This window comes from Ammospiza nelsoni, chromosome 2, assembly GCF_027579445.1.
Source record: "Ammospiza nelsoni isolate bAmmNel1 chromosome 2, bAmmNel1.pri, whole genome shotgun sequence".
NCBI classification, from domain to species: domain Eukaryota; kingdom Metazoa; phylum Chordata; class Aves; order Passeriformes; family Passerellidae; genus Ammospiza; species Ammospiza nelsoni.
Genome location: NC_080634.1, coordinates 116,522,736 through 116,546,055, shown reverse-complemented (window position 1 = coordinate 116,546,055; position 23,320 = coordinate 116,522,736). Strand labels below are relative to the sequence as shown.

Sequence of the window (23,320 nt, the reverse complement as noted above, 5' to 3'; positions counted from 1 at the left end):
ATGGTTTTAGGGTGCTAATTCCTTGTAACTTGTAATATTAGCTATTTATTCAAGCAAAACATCAGTTTCAGTACCTGGAAGACAAGTAATTAAAAGAGAGATGAGACATGGCATTGAAGAGTCTTTGTAGAAAAAGAGAGCAAACCCATCATCTTTACTAACTTTTATATATTTTGGAGTAGAAATTACGGATGAAAATTATGTCCAAGGGATGCTTCTCTCAACACTTCCAGCAAGAATTGTCCACAGTAGACAGGTTTCTCATAAAAACTAAATTATTGATACATCTCTTCTACAACAATTTTGATATTAAGGAAAATAAACCTTAATGAATATTAGTACATTGTAGAATCTATCTGAAATCCACAAATGTGAACAAACTAAAATCAGTTTTTATCAGCTCTCAGATCACCTAAATATAGATAAAGAATATCACTTGTGTATTTTCAGTTTAGAGATTATGTTAGAACTTCATTTGTTATTCCTCAAGAATGACCCCTGACAGAAATACACTTTCTGCTGGCCTCTAAATTATATATTTTAAAAGCACATACTGAATACAGATAGACAAAATACTTGTATTTTTAGTCCTGATCTACTTCAATCCTGCACACAGCTCAGAACTTATACTTAATAACCCATTTTGCACCAATTAGGAAAACATGAAAATGAGACCCAGCATCAAATATAACTGGGACAGTTAATCTGGAAAAAGATTCATGCATAAAAGAACAGGCCTTGAAAAATTAAGCAAAATTACTTGAGTAGGCTGCAATGGGACTTGAGATATTCACAAAAAGAAAAGATTATACAGATTATACAATCAACTTGGACTGTGTTGCCTGTGTTCTCTTCATGCACTGTTGAAGGCCAAGCTTCTCAAGAGGTTTTTTTGTTTTAATCAAGAGATTTTTTTTCCTCTGGTCAAAATTTTAAGTAAAACACAAGTTGAAGATTTAGGTAACAGACAAAGTGAAGGATGGGTAATTGGCCAGCACTACTTTCCTAACATGTCCTGTCCTGGCTGAACAGCAGCTGGAGATGCCTGGCTCCCTCCTTGCAGAGCTCTGAGGTTTAACCCTTTCAGGACAGAGCTGTGGTTTGGGCTCTGGGCAGTCAGAAACTCTCATGGATCAGGTTGGTTTTCCACCTGATCTAAGATAACTAAGATAACATTTTCTAGATAACCTGATATCCTAAGGTGACATTTTCTGGAAAAGCCTTGCACAGGGCTGTACTCCCAGAAGCCATCTGTGTTGGGTTTGTATGGCCAGGTTTTGGTAGTGGGGAGGTCACAACTTGCCAAAAGCTTCCCCCATGTCCAGCAGACATGATGAGCTGTCTGTGACCCCAAACCCATCTTCCTGTGCTGCTGGGGAGGAGGAGATAGAGCTGGGGAGGAGGGAGGGGTGTGGGGAAGGTGTTTTTAAGATTTATTTTTCTTCCCATTATCGTGCTCTGATTTTGTTGGTAATAAATTCAATTAATATCTCAAATTTGAGTCTATTTTGCCTGTGAAGGTATTTTTGAGTGGTCTCTCTCTGTCCTAATCTCAACTCATGAATCTTGTTATATTTCCCTTCCCCTGTCCACCTGCAGAGGAGAGTGATAGAGAAGCTCTGGTGGGGAGGAGGAGATAGAGCTGGGATGGAGGGAGGGATGTGGGAAAGGTGCTTTTAAGATTTATTTTTCCTCCCGTTATCGTGCTCTGATTTTGTTGGTAGTAAACTCACTATCTCCAATTTCAGTTTGTTTTGCCTGTGATGGTATTTTTTGAGTGGTCTCTCTCTGTCCTCATCTCAACTCACGGACTTTTGTTGTATTTCCCCTCCCCTGTCCAGCTGCAGAGGAGAGTGATAGAGAAGCTCTGGTAAGTGTCTGGCACCCAGCCTGGGTAAATCCACTACACCATGGGCTAATTAACCAAAGTAACTCAAACAGAAAAATGCTCAGAGCAGCCAGAGACACAGAGAGAAATGCTGACTCTGCTGACGTTGGTGTTAGAAGTCACATTTGTCTTCAGTGGTGCCAGGTTGTGCTGCAGGAGGTGCCTCGTGGCCCTCATGCCATCTCTGAAAAGCAGCAGGAGATGCTGTCAGCATCTGTGAGCATCTGGACTGCTCAGATTCCTGTCCTGTGCAAAATTCCCTCTCCCACATGAAGTCTGAAAACTCATTTAAAATTGGCTATTAATCATTTTCCCCATGGTCTTCCCACATTTCCAGTGTTTCTTGAAACATCCAGCTACTCCAAACTGCTGCCAGGTCCTGCAGGACAAAACATGTGGAACACAGGAATCCTGCTGAAGCCTTCAGCGTGGCATGGCAGCACTGCCAGCAAAATTTTTGTGTTATTCCTTTGTTTTTAATGGTTATTTCAGCATGAATTCTTCCTTAAGATCAGATGTTGAAAGTGCAACATTAATGCTGTAGCTCCTGGTTTTCAATATCCTGTATCCTTCATTTTACTGAGATGGGTGGAAGTAACATAAATCTCCCAGGAGCCTAAGCCACTGGTAAGATGATAGACCATGGCTCAGAAAATCATCAGAAAAGCACAGTGCACTATTTCTGTGAAAGCATCCACAGCTTTCTATGGATTTTCTCATTCCTTCCATGTACTGAGTGCTTTTAAAAGAAATGGTAAAACAGCAGGAAATTTTTCAAGACCAATTTTCTTTATAGCTGAACTTCAAATGATGTCCTGAGACTGCTAAAAGGTGCACAAAGAAAACTAGAAACAAAACAAATGTCAAGTGAAATCCACCTCAGAGCAATCGGTTTGAAATTCTAGCAGGCATTCATGAGGTAAGAAAGCCTGGGATCTCACAGACCTCTTTCTTTTGAGCCATGGGTAGTTTTGGAATCATATGGATAAGCTGCAGGGTTTACTTCTTTATTATCAAAGCTACCCACATGCCTACACACCTCCCTCCAGCCTTACATTTGATGGCATGGCACTGGATTAGGGATGTGTCTGTTCCTATTATTTTTACAAACCACCCAATTATTAATTGAAGATAAAAAGGTTCCTTCACAGAACAGTGCACTCTCTTATGATAATGCAGTTTTCTGCATGTTTGCTTGTTTAAATTACAAATCCTCTAACCTGCATTTACTGCCACAGAAATAGAAATGGGCAGAAATTCTTTGTAGGAGGATGTAACACACGTGGGTTTTTCTTCCTCCAGAGGACACAACTGTGGTTTAAAGGTGAACTTCAGAAGGAAACTGAACGAGAGCTTTGACATTTCACTGCAGTTCAGCTTAAAAAAAAAAAAAATAAAAGCTCCACCAGTGAATACCCTGTGTCAGGAGATTCCTTTATTTAATTTCTCACAGAAGAGGGTGGGCAGGCCCTGGCACAGCTGTGGCTGCCCCTGGATCCCTGGCAGTGCCCAAGGCCAGGTTGGACACGGGCTGGGAGCAGCCTGGGACAGTGGAAGGTGTCCCTGCCATGGCAGGGGTGGGAGGGGATGAGTTTTAAGTTCCTCTCCCAACCCAAATCCAGATTTCATTATTCCTGGTCTGATTCCCTCTGCCTTCTCCTGAATTTAATTCCATCCCCTCAGGACTCACTCCCTGTGTCCAGGTTCCTCCTGGAAGAGCCACCCCTGGAAGGTGATCCCTGTGCAAACCCTGCTGGGAATGGCTCCCAGTGCCAGAGGGCAGGGCTGGGTGGGATCTGGCAATGAGGAATTGTTCCCTGGCAGGGTGGGCAGGGCTGGGATGGAATTCCATCCCTGGATCCCTGGCAGTGCCCAAGGCCAGGTTGGACACTGGGGCTGGAGCACCTGGGACAGTGGGAGGTGTCCCTGCCATGGCAGAGGTGGAACTGGATTTAAGTGTCCTTCCAACCCAACCCATTCCATGGTTCTGTTTCTAACATCCCCTGCACTCCAGTCTGATCAAAGAAACAGAACAGCATGTCCTGTCATGTGAACCCCACATTTACATAAGTAAATGTTACTTAAAACCATTAAACATGAAAAGCAATGCAGACTGGGGGGAAATCTGTTCAGAATTCATGCTCAGGTAGCTCAGAAAACCAGGGGAAACTCAAAAGTCAGAGTTGTCCCCAGAGGATCAGATTGCCAGGGGTCTGGATCTGTTTTTGTCACACTGGCAGCAAATGCCATTCCCCATCAGTCATGGTCAGTAAATCAGAGGGACAAGTGCGTGCAAGGTTTTTTGTCTTCTGAGTACACTTGAAAGGCTAAACCCACTTCTTTCATGTCACCAGTGAAGAGTAATTTGAGGGGCAGGAGCACAGCTTGCTTACGTGGAGGCTGAACTTTCATTGCCATGATTATTTTCTGTTTGTTGGGGATTTTTTTTTATTATTTCTGTCAGTTAATTACAGAGAATAACAATCTGTTCTGAGAAATGAAGACACTAAAGAAAGAAAGAAATGCTAACTTGAATTAAGCTTTCATGTAAATTGGACTATCCATTTCACATCAAACCCCTATCTAGACATTCTCATTGTTCTCAGAGGAGTTCTTAAAGGGGTTATAATTAAGTTGACATAATTCAATTCTAAGTTAACTCTTATTAGCTGTCATGATGGTATCATTACTTGGACAGTTACTGTGCAGTAAGAGGAGCAAAAAAAGGAAGCAAACAACTACAAAATAATTGCCCACAGGATGGTTTTGCATTGGGAAGTTAAGGCAAAATCAGGATTTAACTGCTTCTAACCCTGAGATGTGCTGTTTGCTACAGATATAGTGTGGGGTGAAAAAGGTCTTTGAGGCTTTGAGCTCTGCCCATCCTTCCTCATTGTGCAGCCACTGCCCTCAGCACTGATCACCACTTTCTCCCGGCTCCCTAAAAAGCCCTGTGATGCATTCATAAAGGAAATTTTGTATGTGACACAATAATTTCTAACCTTGCTACATCCAAAGTTCATAAAATTGTTATCTATCAGTATTCCTAGTGCCCATCAAACCCTCAACAAATGGATTATTCATTACTTTTACAGTCCTAAGTGCATGTAAGAGGCTTTTCCTGAGCATCATCTAATGCTGACTTTATATTGGAGTATCACTACAAACTCTAAGGTTGACTGGATGCATTCTACTGTCCTTTGAAATAAAGTCTTCTTCAGATTGACCTGTCTATATTGAAGTAATTAATTATTTTTTCTTTTAAGTCATCTTGCCTTTCCATAAAAGTTATTTTTAAGTTCCATGACTTATTTGTCATCATGGATTATGTTATATAAGCTTCAGAGGAGCAGAATTAATTCTGGTAAGCTGGATCAGTTTAAGTCCATGTGGGTCAAGTTGCAACTTCTCAATTTTTGGCAAACAGAGAGCAATTGCACACTGCAATTCCTCATAACTTGAGGTCATGAATATTGGTGCCTGCAAAGCCTGAATTGATCTGTGTTAATCTTTGAACATTTCCCTCTTGGTGTTCATTTTGAACATTTCCCTCTTTTTAAAATGCATAGGGCATGGCAGAAGAGAACTTCTAGTGCATTTTGTGCAGGGTTTGCCTGCAGCCTCAATTTATTAGTACTGCACCATGTCTAATAATTTTTGCCCTTATTTGAGCATCTATTTTTTATGCTTGTTTTTGTTTGCTTTTTTTTTTCATCGCCACACATTGATTACACACAGGTGACAGCAATGGAGGAACACACTGAAATCTTTGCCTTTTTTCCTGTGTGGTTCTTTTATGATCTTCCTTCACTGGTGTCCTTGACACTCCTCATCTCCCTTTTAGGATCTCAGTTTTGGTCTCACTGATGTTCACAACGCAGAGCGCACTCATGCTACAATGGAAAAGCTCCAGATGTTTCAGACCTGAAGAACTCTGCGTGCAGCTTCTCCATATTGGGAAACTGTCATGTGTTCAAACAGTAGCCTCCAAAATCAGCAATACCATCCACCATAATCATAGAATTCTAGAAGGGATGGGTTGGAAGGAAGGTTAAAGATCATCCACTTCCAACCCCCTGCCATGGGCCACTGTCCCAGGCTGCTCCAAGCCTCAGTGTCCAGCCTGGCCTTGGGCACTGCCAGGGATCCAGGGGCAGCCACAGCTGCTCTGGGAATTCCATCCCAGCCCCTGCCCACCCTCCTAGGGCTGAATTTTTTCCCCAGTATCCCACCTAACACTACAATCTTTCTGTTTGGGGCCATTCCATGTGTGCTGTCCCTGCATGCCCTGGCAATTGTCTCTCTCCAGCTTTCCTGGGGCTCCTCCAGGCCCTGCAAGGCCACCCTGAGCTCAGCCCAAAGCTTCTCCTGTGCAGGTGAGCAATGCCAGCTGCGCCAGCCTTTCCTGCCAGCAGAGCTGCTCCAGCCCTCTGCCCATCCTGGAGCCTCCTCTGGGCTCTGCAGCAGCTCCAGCTCCTCCCTGGCTGGGGCAGCTCTGCAGGTGGGGAATCACCTGAGGGGCTCAGGGACACAATCCCCTCCCTCAACCCTGTGCTTAAGCTGCTTTTGATGCAGCCCAGGGTAAGAGCTCTGCTGTTAATCTACCAGCATTAAAGTGGTGATCTGCCAGCTAGACAGATAGGAACAGGGAGATTTCCCATGGTGATGGAGTTTGCTCTTCCATGCAGAAAGTGCTTTCATGTTGGTGGCACTAGGCTGAAGTTCAGCAAAGCCTTTTCAGAAAGAACCTGTCATCATAATGCACTAGACACTTTATTTTACATCTTTACATCATTAAACACTGAAGTGAAGACTTAGCAGGCTTGTAAAACTGTAAAGCCAATTAAATGTATCTAATTTTGCAGCTCTGGGGATCTGTGCATTTCTCTGCCCATCCTGGCACAGGCTGTAATGGTACCAAGTTGAGTAGTAAAAAAAAAATCAATTTGAAGACCCCATGTAGAGATTGAGTGGGATGGGACTCTTCTCACTTTGCTGCTCGAAATGTTAGGCCTCCATTTCCAAGCCAAGGTGCTCTAATGTTGCAAGCATCACATCTCAAAAGGCAGAATTCACAGGCTCCAGCAATATCTTTTAATAGAACAACTAATACAGCTGGAAATAAATATTCAAGATTTCAGGCACATTATCCTTTCATCATATCTGAAATAGAAGCAGCAAACTTCAAAGCTAATGCAAGTAGAGAACAATTGTTCAGAGTTTAGATATGTTAATCAGACCATTTTATACAGTAGATGGTACTTGTGGAGTACACAAGAGATATTACTAAGGAAAGGAATGATAAAGAAGTTACCTTGTACAGCAAGGAAAAGAAATATATTCAGAGGGGGAGAGGCATCATCTGCAAACCCCCTGCACCCAACAAGTGAAGATAAAAATGGCTCCAAAAAAGCAATCTATTCCCAACAAGTGAAGATAAAAATGGCTCCAAAAAGCAATCTATTCCCTTCTAAGGCAGGCTGGATGAGTTACCCCTGGAGGAGCACGTCATCCCCTCTCTGCTGACTCCAGCAAAACCTGGAGCAATTACCGCGAGTTGTCACCTCGCCTTTCGCGAGGCAGCTCCTGAGAATTCCCACCCTCAGCGAGGCCACACCAGCCAATTCTGCCAGTAATTAGCAGCAGTAATTAGGCAGCAGAAGCCTGGCTGGCTGTGGGCAGCTGTCCCTGTACCTTTGGCCAGTGGCTCCACGGTGATGATCTCGCTGCTGTTGCCTCTCCCCGCAGCCGTCACGGCCACCACCCACACGCTGTACTGGCGGTTCCGGCTCAGGTTGGGGATTCTGTAGGAAAATGAGTCGGGAGAGGCTTCAAACTCGCTGATCACCTGTGGTGGGAGGGAGAGACAAATGTTTCCAGGCTAAAATAAGCAGTATTTGGAGAAAATGTGAGTGCTACAAAGCCTGTTACTTCAGGGCTCTGCGGATGGGTATCGATTGCTCCAAACAGATGGCAGATGGCAATAAACAGAGCAGACACAGTCACTTGTTGCAATCCATTCATATTCAGTGAATCTGTGCCTTGTTTACAGATTGGTTTTATTCAGATTAGGACTTTTATGTGCCATTCATTTTTACAGGGTTGGATAAACAATGGAAGTGGATAAATATGGCTAAATTTTACCGTCAGCAGTTCTGACAAACTGATTCAGCTCTACACAAAACTTTCCCAATGGAGGATTCATTGCTGCATCTGCTGTGAAATCTGGAGTTTACTATTTCTGTCACCTAGAACCTTTGATGTTCTTCATTCCTGGCTTTTGGTGGCTTATCTCTTCAGCAGTGGAGCAAACCAAGGAATAAAACCGTGCTCTGTAGCAGACTGTTCAAACTTCCCCCAAGTCTAGTTTTGTTTAATCACGAAATTACTTCCATTCAGAGACTCCAAGCTGAAGGTCATCTCGGCCAGTTGGCTGCATTAGCAGGGAAGGACAAGTGCTGGAAGAAATGCCAGCTCAGTGTCTCCTCTGTCACTCAAGTGCCTGGGCCCAAGGGCTGCAGCAGAGCCAACCAGCTGCTCTGCAGTCCCTGCTCATCCATGAGAGCTTCTGCATCCTGCTCGCAGCAACCTGTGCAGGGCAAGGTGTGGAGGAACACTGAGATCCCTCTGGGGGCTTTGAGAGCCTCAGCACACCCTGCACAGGAAGTGTGAGGAGGGAAATCTCAGCTCTGAGCAGTTTTACAGCGCTCAGTATTGCCACTTTTATTTTTGACACGGGCTTTGTGATGCCTGCACGTAAAAATAGAGGAGTAATGAAGCATTGGGATGAATAATACTCACTTCCCTGAGCAGTGCTGAGCCTGGTAACGGCTAACTAACACTAGGCTAAAAATAATTAGAGGGTTAATGACGTAGAAAAGAAGATTTTAGCAGGAATCAGCATTAAAAATAATGCATCAATGTAATCTAAACTGGGTTCAGATTGACAAAGTGTGCAAGGAATCTCTTTGATATACAAATATCTGCTTGAGGTAAAGGCCAATTCCACCTGATTAGCATTTCAAAAGGTACATTGACCTGAAAACATTGGAATAAGTAGTCCTTCAAAGTGAATTCCAAATAAATAAGAGATGTTTCTGAGATATCATTAAACACCTCTCCATGTGCACTGGCAGTTTCAGCTGCTGAATGGGTCACTGCACTTCTCTGCTCCTGAGCTGGCCTCTCCTACAGCCTGGGGAAGAGGGAGTTCATCTCCTCTCACATTTGAAACCCAGAGTGAAGACATCTGTCTCTAAGCCAGGCACCTCAGCTCCCTTCAGAGACCATGCAAAGGCTTCTACAGGAACACATTTTGTTCCTTCCATGGACAGTGATTTTCCTGGGAAGACTGGCTTGCTCCAGCAAAGTTCCCCAGGCTCAGAACAAGCCCAGAGGGGGAACTGCTATATTTTCTAGCCAAACCCATTGCCCCTTTGCTTGTCAAAATGCCAAATTGGTTTGTCCTATTTAGCCAGAGTTTGCCTGGGTTCCCACTTGTGATATGAAGAGGTCAATGCAGCCAGACACCTTTATTATTACGTGAAATATTGCAGCAGGTTTTGAGAACCATCTGCCTTGACATTTACACAAGAATATTGGATAAATGCTCATAGCTTGACAGGCTGGATCTTTGTGAGGTCATACATAAAAATTAATGTATTGATCATGGCAGAGGAAGCTGAAATTTAATATTCATGAGGCAGCATTTCCTACAGTTAATTTGAAAGTCAAACAGGCCAGGCTGTCTCTGGCACTTAGGCTGCACTCATCAATGCACTTACCTAGCACAGGTTCCTCCTAAACCACCTACTGACATGGACAGGGATACAGAACTTAGGAACAGCTAAGCATCACAGAATTCCTCAGAATTTCCACAGAATTCCTCAGAATTTCCACAGAATTCCACAAAAAGGGCTAACTTTCATTCCAGCAACCATCAGCTCTTTCTCACTGAAAAGAGTTTGTCTATCCTAAAGATGGACAAGCAGTAGGATTTTCTGCTGTAAAGCTTTAAAAATGCTTTGTTTTCAATTCCCTTCTTTCTCCCAGCATCATTCATCCATTTGCATCTGTGGCTATTTTAAATGTAAGTTAATTATTCTCAGAATTAATTTAATAATTGAATCTGGTAAATGCATCTTCAGTAAATCAACCATTCTCATTTTCCTCAAACAAGCTGCTATAGCAAAAGATTTTGGTTTCTAACTGGTTAACACACATCTTGTTTTTCCTCAGCTCACATTCTCTTTTAAACACTTGGGGATGCTTCAGTGACAAAGAATCGATTTTACTTTAAACTTTTGCCTGTCATTTCAATTAACCTAACATGCCAGAGACTTTGATTACACAAGAAGAAAAAAAGGCAGCTTTGTCAGCAAAGAGAAGATTAAACAACTGAAATAAGAAATATTTAAAGGAATGTCACCTTGTCACATATTGGCCCATGAATGTACCAGTATAAAACATAAACTGCTGTTCAATCTTAGAAGCAGCAACATGCTTGCTCAAGGGATTTTTGTTTCCTAATTGCTATTTTTCTTCAGCTTTTAGATGATGGGTTAATTTTTCTTCTGCCTTAGCTCACTGCCTGAGAAGGAGAGACAGAGATCAGTCTCTGAAAGCTGGCAAGGGCTGTGAAGAATAAAACGAAATCAGAGTCCTTTATCAGGATGCAGTCAATCTACTTCCCCAAGCAGGCAATGGCAAGAGATGCTGAGGAAGAGCTGGTGCAGGAAACATCATTTTCCTCTGCAGCTTGAGCCCTATTGGTGTGCATTTCTTGGTACACTTTGAAGCAGCATGCCATCTCCTGGCACTTCTGACTCCTTTAAAGCACAATTTAATAGGTAATGTGCATAAACTCTGATCCCTCTGCTTTCTATTTTTAATTGCCCGTTCTTAACACAACCTGGGAAAAATTCAGAAGAGTGCTATAGAAAAAACCAAATTTCTAACAGTATTCCAAGCACTCAGGGAGTTTCCCAAGCAAGGAGTTAAGGCAAGAGAGAGCGTTTACTGTGGGCTGGAAGATTATTTGGTGAAAGGTAGCCTGCACTTTGCTTAGAGCTGGTCCCACACAACATCTGATTAGATAAGTGAGCTACAGATCTCTATCTCTGTTCTCTGCAAGTTGCAGGAAACCTGGAAGTGAACTGGGAAAGCCATATAGAGACTTTAAGGAGTGAAAAGGAAGACACAGCCCAAGCTTGTGGTGTGTGTCATGAAGAGCATATACAAGTTGGTTACCTGTGTATCGGCTGCCTCATGCTGAAAATCAAATATAATATATAATATATAATATAATATATATAATATATAATATATAATATATAATATATATAATATATAATATATAATATATAATATATAATATATAATATATAATATATAATATGTTATATGTTATATGTTACATATTATATATTATATATTATATATTATATATTATATATTATATATTATATATTATATATTATATATTATATATTATATATTATATATTATATATTATATATTATATATATTATATATACTACCTAGAGTGGGGTGTGTGTTTGCACTCCAATTTTAGGTAGAAAATATGGCACCATCTAAAAATACATCTGAAAGGACTCTGAGAGATCACCTGAATCTATCTTTCTTCTTTAAACCAGGTTCATCTGTGTCTGCACAATTTCAAACAGATGTTTCCCCAGCCTGATTTTGAAGACTTACAATAAAAGGAGATTTTGCAACTCCCTAGGCTGCACAATCTATTCCACTGCTTGACTAATCTCATGATTAGAAATAGGTTTTTTTTAATCTAGCTTGAGTTTCCTGCTACAGTTTCAACCCATAGCTTCTTTTCTAGTCCATTAGGAACATGAAGAATAGATTATTACCTTGATCTTTGCACCAGTCTTTAATCTACATGAAGTTTTATCGTTCCTTTCCCCACCAGTACCCTTATCTTTTTACAACTAAATAACTCTGGTGCTTTCAACATTGTCCAGAAATCCCATTTTCTCTATCAGTTTCTCTAATAATATCTTCTGTTATCCTTCAGACTGTCTAAAGATGGTCCATAGCTTTCTCACTGTTTCCAAACCTGCACTCAACAATTCCAGGGATTCTCATTTGGCTTTTCAGGACAGGGTTATAAAGGCTGCTAATGTTCATCTTGGGAGGCACAATAACCTCAAAATCCTCTTCTGAAGAATCAACAGAATTGCTCTCTACACAGTACTTTTGCAGTTGGTTATTCAGGGTACCCATTTTCTTGCTAAATTTTATCCAATTTTTTCCAGACCAATTTCCCAGTTCATCAAGACCTGCCTGAATGGTGTTTCTGTCTCCCATGTACATGCAGTCCCTCCCAGCCTGGTATTCCCTGCTAATTGAATAGGCAGCCTCTCTATTTCATTAGCCAGGTCAGTAATGGAGCCACCGAGCAGAGAGGGCTCAGGAGAGACACTGAGGCTGCTCCCTCCTGCCCACAACAGGAACCACTGGATTTTTTTGCAGCCTCTCATAGAACAGCCCTGAGTTTGCTCTGTCTGGCCTGAGTTAAATCAGTGAAATGGTGTTTGCAGAGCTGGGTCTCTCTCAGCAAACATCCCTCCTTTGGGCTCAGCTCCACTGCTAAATGGGAGAGAGCCAGGTGATGAGTTGAGCACTCCATCCCAGTGATCCACATTGATTTTTAACTCAGTTTTGTGATGCTCTAAATAGCTGTTTTCAAAACAATTCTGCTTTGGAGGGGCTCATGATAAGCAGTGCAGGCTGACATCAGTCACCATCACATCCTGCTGGGGCCAGGTGCTGCTCCTTGGGCCCTGTTTCATAACTGCTACAGATGAGGCCTAGAACAGGCACTGAGCCTCATGAATAATTAAAGTAAGTCTTCAATTCTATGTGGTAAAAACACAATGATCTCCATCTTTTTGTACAGCTCCATCACAGAATTTTCTGTCTTGCCCTTCCTCAGGCATTGCTGGTTTTGGAAACCACAGAATCATCAAGGCTGGAGGAGAATTTCAAGTTCCACCATCAACAAGGACCAGTATCACCCCAACCCCTGTCCCCAAGGGCCACAGCCAGGCTTCTCCTGAACACTCCCACAGACAGTGACTCCAAACCTCCCTGGATAGACCATTTCAAGGCCTGACCACTCTTTCAGTGAAATTTCCATCTCCAATATCCAATCTGAACCTCCTCAGGTGCAACTTTAGGCCATATATGCTCATCCTTTTACTCTGGACATGGCAGAAGAGACCAACCATTGCTAAAAGTTCTTTTCAAGGAGTTTGAGAACAATGAGGTCCCTCCTGAACCTTCTTTTCTCCAAACTGAAGAACCCCAGCTCTCTCAGCTCCTGCTCCTAAGATTTGTTCTCCAGACCTTTCCCAGGACACAGTCCATCACTTCAAGGTCCTTTTGTGATGTGAGAGGCCCAAAACGCCACACAGAATTCCAGGGGCAGAGAGTACTGAGATGTTTTATTCTAAAAGTCACATTTTAGAGTCTCCTGGACACAAGTTATCCAGTACTGGGAGCTGCACCAAGTTGTTTCTACCTGGAAGCAAAGTGGGGTAATAAAAAAATCAATGTCTGTATTTATAGAGAATGAACTTCAAGCTCTGCATCCCTGAGAAGAACAGACAGAGCCCTGCTGTGCCCTCTCAGTGAACTCCCTAAAGATGTGAAAGTCTGCCTGAGGTCACAAATTGTACTTTTCTTGAGGGCTGCTGGCTTTTGCCTTCCTTTCACAGATGGACAGACTCTCAAAGCTCCAAATAACCACTAATCCTGGACCATGGTTTCCAGTAAGGCTCTCGGCTGCCACTTTGGTCTAACAATGGTTTCTGTTCAGGTGCTGGCTCATGTTGTGAAAGGTGGCATCTGTCTTTCCTCATTATTGAAGGTAACTGTTGGAAACAGATGCTGTGCACAAAAGTGAATGCAGCTGCCATATAACATTGTTACTTCATTTTTCTTTTTCACCTTAATTGTGGAATTAAAATGTCAGAAAGTTTCAGATAGAAATTTTGGGAAGAAGAGAGGCAGCTCCCTGCCAATCCAAAGAATCCCAGAATCCCTGGGCTGGAAAAGCCCTCCCAGCCCATGGAGTGCCAGCTGTGCCCCATGGGCACCTTGTCCCCAGCCCAGAGCACTCAGTGCCACCTCCAGGGGACACCTGCAGGGATGGGCACTGCAAAGCTCCCTGGGCAGCCCCTGCCAAGGCCTGAGCTCCCTTTCCTTGGGGAAATTCTTCCTGATGTCCAACTTGCACCTTTTCTGGTGCAATTTGAGGCCATTTCCTCTTGTCCTCAGAGCAGAACCTGACCCTCACCTGGCTCTTTCCTCCTGCCAGGGAGTTGTGGAGAGCCAGAAAGTCCCCCCTGAGCCTCCTTTTCTCCATGATAAACACCTGGAGGTCCCTCAGCTGTCCCTTAATTCTCATTTCCAGGTATTACAGCTGGAAGAAAGCTCACTGTCTGGATTTCCAGGTAGCTCATTTAGGGTCCACCACCTGCCTGTCCCTTTGGAGCACCTGGAGAATCCCTGAGCCTCCTGAGGAGGGAAGCAGCCCGTGGTGTCATGGGCTGGTGACCACAGGAAGGTCAGGACACCAAGGACTTATTGTCAGAGGGTATTGATATCCCTGGGTGTGAGACGAGGTGGTGAGACGAGAAGGGAGGTTTATAAAAAAATCAATACTAAATTTGTTTTGGTAGGGCTTTACAAGGAGACCTTTTAAAAAATCATATAAACCAGCACATCTTCAGAATCAATTTATACTCTGTCACATCCCCTCCTGAGGTCTGCTCTCTGACAAAAATAAGAGAGGTAAAAAATGTAAAGTTGACAAAGCAATTAAAATAATGAATGCACTGTGTTTGGGAGCTGGCACCAAAGATGTGAAACAATGACAAAAAGGCTAAAAATAGAACATGTGGTATATTAAATAGACACATTTTAAATACTGCCCAATATAAGGTTTTAAAATAACCCCCAAATTATGCACTATTTCTATGCTAAATAAAGCACAGAGGAATTAATAAGCATAAATATCTTCACGCTGTAAAAAGTGCAATATAGATACAGTGATAAATAGTGCTTGTAATACACAAATCAATGAACATATATTTAAAATTCAACCTTACAGAATCTGCTGACTCTACATAAACTTCTGTTCAGCAGTAACTTTATCTACTTCGCCAACTTCTGCCAGCTACTTCTCCCTTTTTTCCAAGAAACTTTCAGCATCCTTCTAATCACTGAAAGACTTACAGAATTTAACAATAAATAATTTCTGCCTTATAACTGCATCAACTCTATTTTCCAAAGTTTTCTTTTATCCAAGTCCTTATCTGGAGAGGAAATGAGGGTCAGAAAGTGTGATGCAAACCCAAAGTTGGAATTTAGACACATCCTATGCAAAATCAAGACAAAACTTGTGTTTGCCTGAAAGAATTGAGTGGAAAACACCTGGATGATGGGAATTTATGACAGCTAATAGTTTTAAGATCTAGCTTAAGATAATTGTATATATTTCCAGATCTAGTTTATGTTGCTGGTTTAGGATAAGCATGTATACTTTCTCTAAGCTAAACAAAGAGAAGGGAAATTTTCAGAAGGAGATTTATCCAGTTTATCACTGACATCTAGCTTCTTTCCTTAATGAAAGGAAATCCTTGATGACCCCAGAATAAGTACTTGTGACTCTATTCAAGGTGACTGAAGTCAGATTAATTAAATACCACTTAGAGTCTGTGAATTACAGACCAAGAGCAGCAATTACTCTCCTCTTCCACACAGCAACCCCAGAGACTCCTGTGTATGCTGGTTAAATCACATGATTTATTTTCCCTTAGTGGGTTTAAATAAAAGCAAAAGAATGAAACAAATCTAGAAGTTTAACAGGCTTAAGAGTATGTTTCTCACAGTAAAATAAGCAAATAAAAAAGATCAGCAACTGTCTGCCTCAGATGTTGGTCAGTTTCCAATATTGATCATGTTTTCACCATAAACTGACTTTGGTTTTCAAGTTTTGACTTGGGCTTTGGCCAAATATAAGATCATTTCTCTCTTCTCCATCGCAGCTTTGCACCTCTTCATCTACCACCTATTCTGATTCCAACTGTCTCACAGAAATATTTCCAGGCCAACACAAATCTTTGCTGGGCTTTAAGGGTTTGGATATTTCTACACCCTTTGGAGAAGTCTAGAAATGTAGATCACAGTTTCCAAAGACTCTTTCCAACACAGGTACCTGGGGCTGACTGTAGGGTTTGCACTATGAGATAATTCCTAATCACTGCCCCTATTTCAGCACTGGGGTCTGCTTTGTGCTCTGGTTCCTCATCCAGATAATTCAGTTTATCATCAGGGATCTTTGCAGGAATATTCTCACTCCATTCATCTCATTCAACAGTTCTGGAATTTCTTCTCCTTCCAGTCCTCAGCCTTCTGGTCTTTTGAGACCTCAGTCAAAGGTGGGTTTGAGGGACAAATCATCTCTCAGCAGAATCCCACAGCTAAGCAACAGTTTCATCAACCAACATTTCAAAGTTACTGTCAGGATTAAAGACCAGAGAATAAACTGGTTCTTCCTATATGAAATCTAAGGTTTTAAATATATACCTGTATGCTTTGCAGGTTTTTGTCATATTTGCCAATCTTTGGGTCCTTGTGCTAGAAAGTGAGGTAAAGAGCTGAGAAAATACAGACCAGCAAAATCATTTGGGTGTCAATAAAGAGTTATGGCATCATCCAATCAGAAATACACATATCAAAGTCTATTTTGACTTGTTGATTAGCAAAGTTTAGTCATTACGGTTGTTGTTGCTGTTTGGGTTTTGCTGATCTGCTGGTGGGTCACTCACTAATAGAAGCAAACACATTAAACAGGATTTTCTGCTGTTCCCAGCAAAGTAGGTCCTTAATTTGTGCATCACTCTGTGCTTCCTCCATAGAAAGCCTGGAGATTAATGGAAAGGAGTCATGTAAGTAGAAGTGCACTATAAAAGGATAATAAATGGAGACCATTCTCCTTTCTCAGTGATTTTCCTTTTCAGGACACAGTCAGTTGGTTCTTGTCTTTCCTCCACTCATGTGGAACTCAGTTAAGATGTGAAATAAGGTGACCTCACTCCCAATCTCTGACTTCCTGATAGTGAAAGCTAAAAGCAGAACTTGCTTGGGAGACAGTGCATAGAAAGTGCTCAGATGGGAAAGACGAAGAGTCCTGTCAGTGGCCTAAAATGTCATACGAGTTTTATAGGAGACTTTTAAATTATGAGACATCTTGGTATTAATTTAATGTGTCTCTTTTCCTCCAAGGGTTGCACATTAACTCTACCACTGTCTGGTTTCCCTTCTTTTATACAGATTTGGACCAACTTTTCCAGTTTTAAACTGCCTCATAGTAATAGAATTGAGGTTGGAAGGTTCCTCTGGAGGTCACCCAGTTGAACCCCCTTCTCAAAGCAAATTTAATTGCATCAAGTTGCTCAGGGACAGGTCAAGTGAAAACTTGAAGATTTCCAATGTGGAGATGCCACAGTCTGGGCCCCAGCTTCAATATTTGACCAGGATCTCATGGTAATATTTTCCCCCAGCTGATCAGAATTTCCCATCTAAAAAATTCCCTGTCCTTGTGCATAGGCACTTTCTCATCAAGAAATCCTGATCCTTAACCTTCCTTCTCCTGCCCTCAGCACTCTCCTGCTTCTTTAGGAGAAGCTTTTCACCTGTTCTGAGATCAAAGTTTCCCAGGCTGGCTAACCTGTGTGCCACAGCCACCTTTTCCAGACACTTTCTGACATCTAAATTTTATTTAATTTAATCCCATTGATTCCTCCTTAAGCATTGTACTGACCTGAACGCAACAAGAGGTCGGTGGCTGTTTTTAGGGAGGATTTTTTTGTCTTTTTTCTTCAGAAAATCCCCAAATCTCCTTTTCTGTTGCACTTGAAAAGCCCTGGCATTGCACAAGTGCTGGAACAGCCTCCTGAGGAGGGAGTTAAGTTCAGCAGGAACTGAACCAGCCTAATTTCTGTGCTAGGATTCAAATTGTGTCCCCTGTGGGTGGCACCATGGAGGAAAATCCCCCTGGCAGGGTGGGACAGCAGTGGCAGAACTTCCCTGAGACCTAGGCAGGAGAAGTGCTATGAGCATCCTGCCAGAACAATGGGAATCACCTCTCTTAAAAGGAATCTGGCCACCGTGGGAACATTACAGGTGGTCCTAAAAAGCCAGATCCTACCAAAAGTTGGACATGGATATGGTAGAAAGTGGGGAGAAGCAAAAATATAGGCTATGAGTTAGCACAAAGGATAATTTTTCTAACTTAAATTCTGGCATATTCTGTTTCTTATATTTGAAGAACGGAGGATCCATGAAGTCTCATATTTCTGTATTTTCTCCTACATTTTCAGAATATAAAAAGAGAAAGTTTTGCCTAATTATGCCTGTAGAATACTACAGACACAACAATTAAACAGTGTGAAATTGGATCCTTGTTTGCCCTTTATCTTGGCCAGAGAACAGACTGCAGTGGAGAATCTTTTCCATTTTTCACACATTAATCGTATTTGTGGTTTGAAACATCCCAGGCAAATACTGTCCTTAGGGCTCAAAATATTTAAAGAGGAAATGTTTTTTGTTCTATACAGAAGCAGCAGAAGTTTTAAAAGCTTCTGTCTTTGCAAAGCAAACTGAACAGTGCAAGAGACAGCAAATCTTCATTTTATAATATGTCAGGCTTGTCTAAGTGTTATGTTTGTAATAAAAATATGCACAATACGTCCAAGAGAATTAATTATTTTTCCTGTTGGTGACTTAAACAGCAAAGCAGTGTTCTTGTGTAAAGGACTGGTGTTAACCTGTCTAAAGTCTATTGCATGGATTTGTTCTCAGCAATAAAATACAATCAGCAAAGAATGCAGCCTCCCCATAAATTTACCTTTACCCCAGTCCTTTTCTCTTTCTATTCACTGATGCCTGAAAACCGAGTTTGCCTTTCTGCTTGAATAGCAGACTTTTAGCAAAGTTCTTTTGCAGCCAGGGCTGTGAGTGATGGATGAAGGTTTTAGGGCTCCATACCTGCAGCTACAGCACTTGCTACTGATGGTGGCAGAGGAGATGATAAAGACACAGGTCTTTTATTTATTCTCCTCCTCACCCTAATTTAGGGCCTCTCCCTCTGTCAGCTACTTGTCTCTGCCAGCAGTGAATCAAACAAGAACTTTCCTGGATATATTAAGTGTATCTGCACAGCAGTGTTGGCATTTGAGCAGCTCTGCAGCAGGCTGGATTCACTGCAAAGCAGCTCTGAATAAAACAGCTTTTTTAGCTCACAATCCCTCTCAGAATAAAAGATAACAAAGCATTTCTGTTAGAAATAAAGCTGAGGGAGTGTGTCCTATATTAAATACGTCCTGAGGGCTTGCATTTGTTTAAAAATGTCCAACTTGGCTTCTGGAAACTGAGCCCCCAGTGTGATCCCTGCCTCACTCAGCACACAGGGCTGATAGAGATGATCTCTGCAAGCCACAGCTCCTGCTGATCTGCAGAGCACTGGGACAGGGACACATATTTATATATTTATATTGAACATATTTATACATATATCTGTGTGTGCACATATGCATTTCTATGTACACACACCTGCATGAGGGTAACAGCAGGGTCATGGAATCACAGAATGCTTTGGGCTGGAAGGGACATTAAAGATCATCTGTCCTGGGGGCAGGGACACCTTTTAGAGCTATCCATGCACACATCAGCAATTAATAAAAAGCACAAAAACCTCCATGTGCCCCTACCTGGGGCTAAGGTATGGTTCCAAGATGGTTCATACATACCCCTGCATAATGAACACCACAGAAATACAGCAGTAAGATTCTGTTCAGGCCAAAAACAGCAAAAAAAAAAAGCAACTGTTCTTGTCATTGTCCATCTCTGAGGTGCTCCAAAAGGTAACCACAAAATGGGAAGTTTTGTCTGTTAGAGACTCACATGGTGGAGAATAATATTTTTAGCTGAGGATGTTTATTTTCTTGGGGATGTAAATACAGGGAGAAGCGTTGCTAGCAAAGCCCCAGGAAGCAGCACTGCAGCTTTGTGCATGGAAGGTCTGTGGAGAAGGCAGCAGCACCATCTGGTGTTCTCTCCAAGCCCCCAGAGAAGTTCCTGATCCCCACTCACAGCTGTCCTCTAAACTCTGACCTCTTTAACCCACTGAGTGCCATAGAAAAGTAAGAGCTAATGAACTAATCACATTTCCAAATGTGATGGAAAATCTCCAGCTAGTTTACATTTAAAGGTGTGCTAAAGATGGTTTGGTTTGCTACAATTATGAAATGAATGGATTTAGGAGAAAGTAGTCCCAAAACATAAATCAGAGAATCAAACAATGGTTTGGGTTGGAAAGGATCTAAAAGACCACCTTGTTCCAACCTCCTGCCTTGGGGACAGGGAAATTTCCCCAAGCCTGAAGTACTTTTGGAAATTTCTGGAACAATATTTTCCTTTCCTATCAAACCAAGATTGCATTTTTTACGTTTCGTGGGAAGTCCTGCTTAAAACTGCAATCCAGACCTTGGATATAACCTAAATCCAAACGTCAGATATAAAATAAATAAGTATCCTTTTCAATCCACATGAAAATAAATATACATGGGTATTTAAAGAGAGCAATTGGCCCTTGTGTTTAAAGATTGCTGAATTTCATTGTGATTCAGACAGGAAGAAAGATAACCTGATACTCCATTCAAATTTCCTCCTGTCACTTTCTCAGCAAGTAAAAGCACATAGGGCTAGATTGGGCAAATATTCCAGGCATAAATAAGCCTATTCACAAGAAAATATGTTTGTTTGTTTGTAAGTCATTATGTTCCTTCACACATGAATACTCAAGGCAAAAAGGCAGGAACTTCAATGGAAGCAGGGTGAATGAATACACGCCTCCAGCTGCAACAGGGCTCCTGCAGCTGGTCCTGGAAAATGGAACTTGATATATTCTAAACCAACCAAACCTCGAAAAATACTTCACTTCAACTGCATATTTTGAAATTATTTGTATAATAGGTTTTGAACAAAAATCTGATAGGTGGGATAAACCAAACTCCACTCTCACTTTGCTCTGCAGCTCCAGGATCTCCCTTTGGCCTTGCTCAGGGAGCAAAGGGCAGGAGAGGAGGCAGCAGGGAGAAGATCAAGGGCTGGTATCTGCAAATGCTGTGTGTCAGCCCTGCAGGGAGGGGCTGTGGCACTTACTGTGGGGTAGGGGTGGGAGCAGAACACGGTGTATTTCCTGATGATGCCGTTCAGCTTCAGGGGAGGCAGCCAGGAGACAAAAACCGTGGAGGCCGAGGCAGCAGCTGCTTTAACTCCAGCAGGAGGACCTGGAACTGGAGAAGCAAAGTGTATTAGAGGGGCCCAAGGCAGATATTCCATCATCCCAGTGTAACGGAGGAGTTAAGAGGAAAAGGGGAGTGTGCTGCTTTGGTGGCTGTGCCCCCATGGGCTGAGATGGACACTCGGTGTTAGGGAGCGTGCCAGGGAGAAGGTTTGGGGGAGAAACTCTTCTTCAGAGGGTCCCAAAGCAGAACCTGCTACTTATGGTTAAACTTTTGTGATACATCCCCTCCAGCCTGCATAAAATCACAGAATGAACCCAAGAATGGTTTGGGTTGGAAGTGAACTTAAATATCTTCCAAACCCTTGCCATGGGCAGAGAGACCTTCCACTAGACCAGGTTCCTCAGATCTCCATCCATCTTGGCCTTGGACACTTCCAGGGATGGAACATCCTCTGAGAAACCTGTGTCAGGGCCTCACCACCCTCACAGTAAAAAATTTCTTCCCTAGATCCAACCTAAACTCCCCCTTTCAGTTTGAATCCAAATGCACACGTGAAAATATCTTGTCCGTGATCACAGAAATTGCCAAACAACACTTTATAATAAATAGCCAGCTTTGAACACACAACCCAGGCCAAAGTGTTACAAATAATGTACGTGTGGACAGTTTAATGGACATCCAGAGCAGAGCTGTGAATTTAATGAAGTGCAGGGTAAATGAGCAGTTTGCACTGCCTGGTGTGACCCATGGCCAGCAAGTGCCACAATGGATGTGTGAGCAGACATCTCCCCTCACAGAGTCCTTGTCCCCCGCCCTGCCCTCAGCAGCTCAGACCTCCCTCTGGCACTGCACAATATCTATTTCTCTAATTACAGCAGCTATCTACATAATACACAATAATACCAAGTTATCACAGAGAAATAGTAAAACTCCTCAAACCTCCTGTCTAAAATCAGTGGAAAAAAGCTTCAGCTCAGAAATGCTAAAATCTTGCTGTGTAATCTTAACCACATCCCTTTGCAGCCCTGCATTTTGGGAAAGGTTTGATTTCACGAGCATATGCTGTTTTTCAAACATACATTACACTGTACAATTCTCTCCAGCTTTGCAAACACTCTTTTACTAATGTGCAAAATTGCTAGATTTATTTTTCTGCATGCTGGAATATCACATTATACACAAGCTTGTACTCAAACAAAACAAGGGCTACATATAATATCAGAATAAAAGGGTTTAAAATTTCCTGAAAAATAACACCTTGTGTCAAAATATTTGAAAATATATTTTTAAAACTGTGAAAATATATAATTTGAAAGATATAATAGCACTGTGTGTGCTCAATATTTATGTCAAATTATTAAAATAGATAAGTTGTATTGATAATTGCTATGTGGGTTATTAAAGTCAAAATGAAACAATTTTCTGGACTTTGTTCTCTACAGAACTACTGCTTTGTGAGGAATCTGATATTTTTGTCTGTTTTCAAGTAAAACTACCAAAATATTAAAATTTCTAGTGCAATTACCATCGCAAATGCTTGACCAGCTTTACTTTCACAGAAAACAGTTACTGTGCAGCAGAGGTACAAAATCCCTTGTCCTGATATTTGTAGATAAATTCTGAATCTTTGTTCTACCTCAACTAAGCAAGCAGATATTATGCTGCTACAGAGCTTTGCCCATAAAGAGAAGTCAGCCATCCTGGGATCTAAATTTGCTCATCTTTTGTGTAAAAACAATGTGAGGAGACCCTCAATTTTATATCTGCATAGGTGGTCCTGGAATATGTGAGAAAATTGACAGGCACCACTCAGTGCAACTTCTGTGAATTTGCATTTTCTATTTATAATGTGCTGAGAGAGCTAATTAGGCATCAAGTGAGAATGTCATGATGATAATTGCATGCAAACCCAGCCCCTCACTGCAAAGGGGCTAATTCAGTTAGCAGCTCTATCCAATGCAGAGTAAATATTGATGCTTGACAGCCTCCAACTTGTTATTTATACCCAGCTCATTAGAAATGCTATTTGCTCCTGCTGCTGAGAAGTGAAAGCTGGCTCTCCAGGGTAATTACCTAACCC

At 41.9% G+C, this 23,320-nt stretch overlaps 1 protein-coding gene across 2 annotated transcripts in view; it reads right to left on the bottom strand.

The window, feature by feature from the left end:
• The window catches only part of DSCAM (DS cell adhesion molecule), a 404,264-nt gene that overhangs the window by 60,987 nt on the left and 319,957 nt on the right, over nucleotides 1–23,320 (bottom strand). For both annotated transcript variants that reach the window (XM_059493997.1, XM_059493996.1), the window contains exons 19-20: nucleotides 21,155–21,288; nucleotides 7,583–7,736 (exon numbers count right to left, since the gene is read on the bottom strand). In XM_059493997.1, the coding sequence (XP_059349980.1) occupies nucleotides 7,583–7,736; nucleotides 21,155–21,288 (288 nt within the window). The remainder of the gene's footprint in view (nucleotides 1–7,582; nucleotides 7,737–21,154; nucleotides 21,289–23,320) is intronic.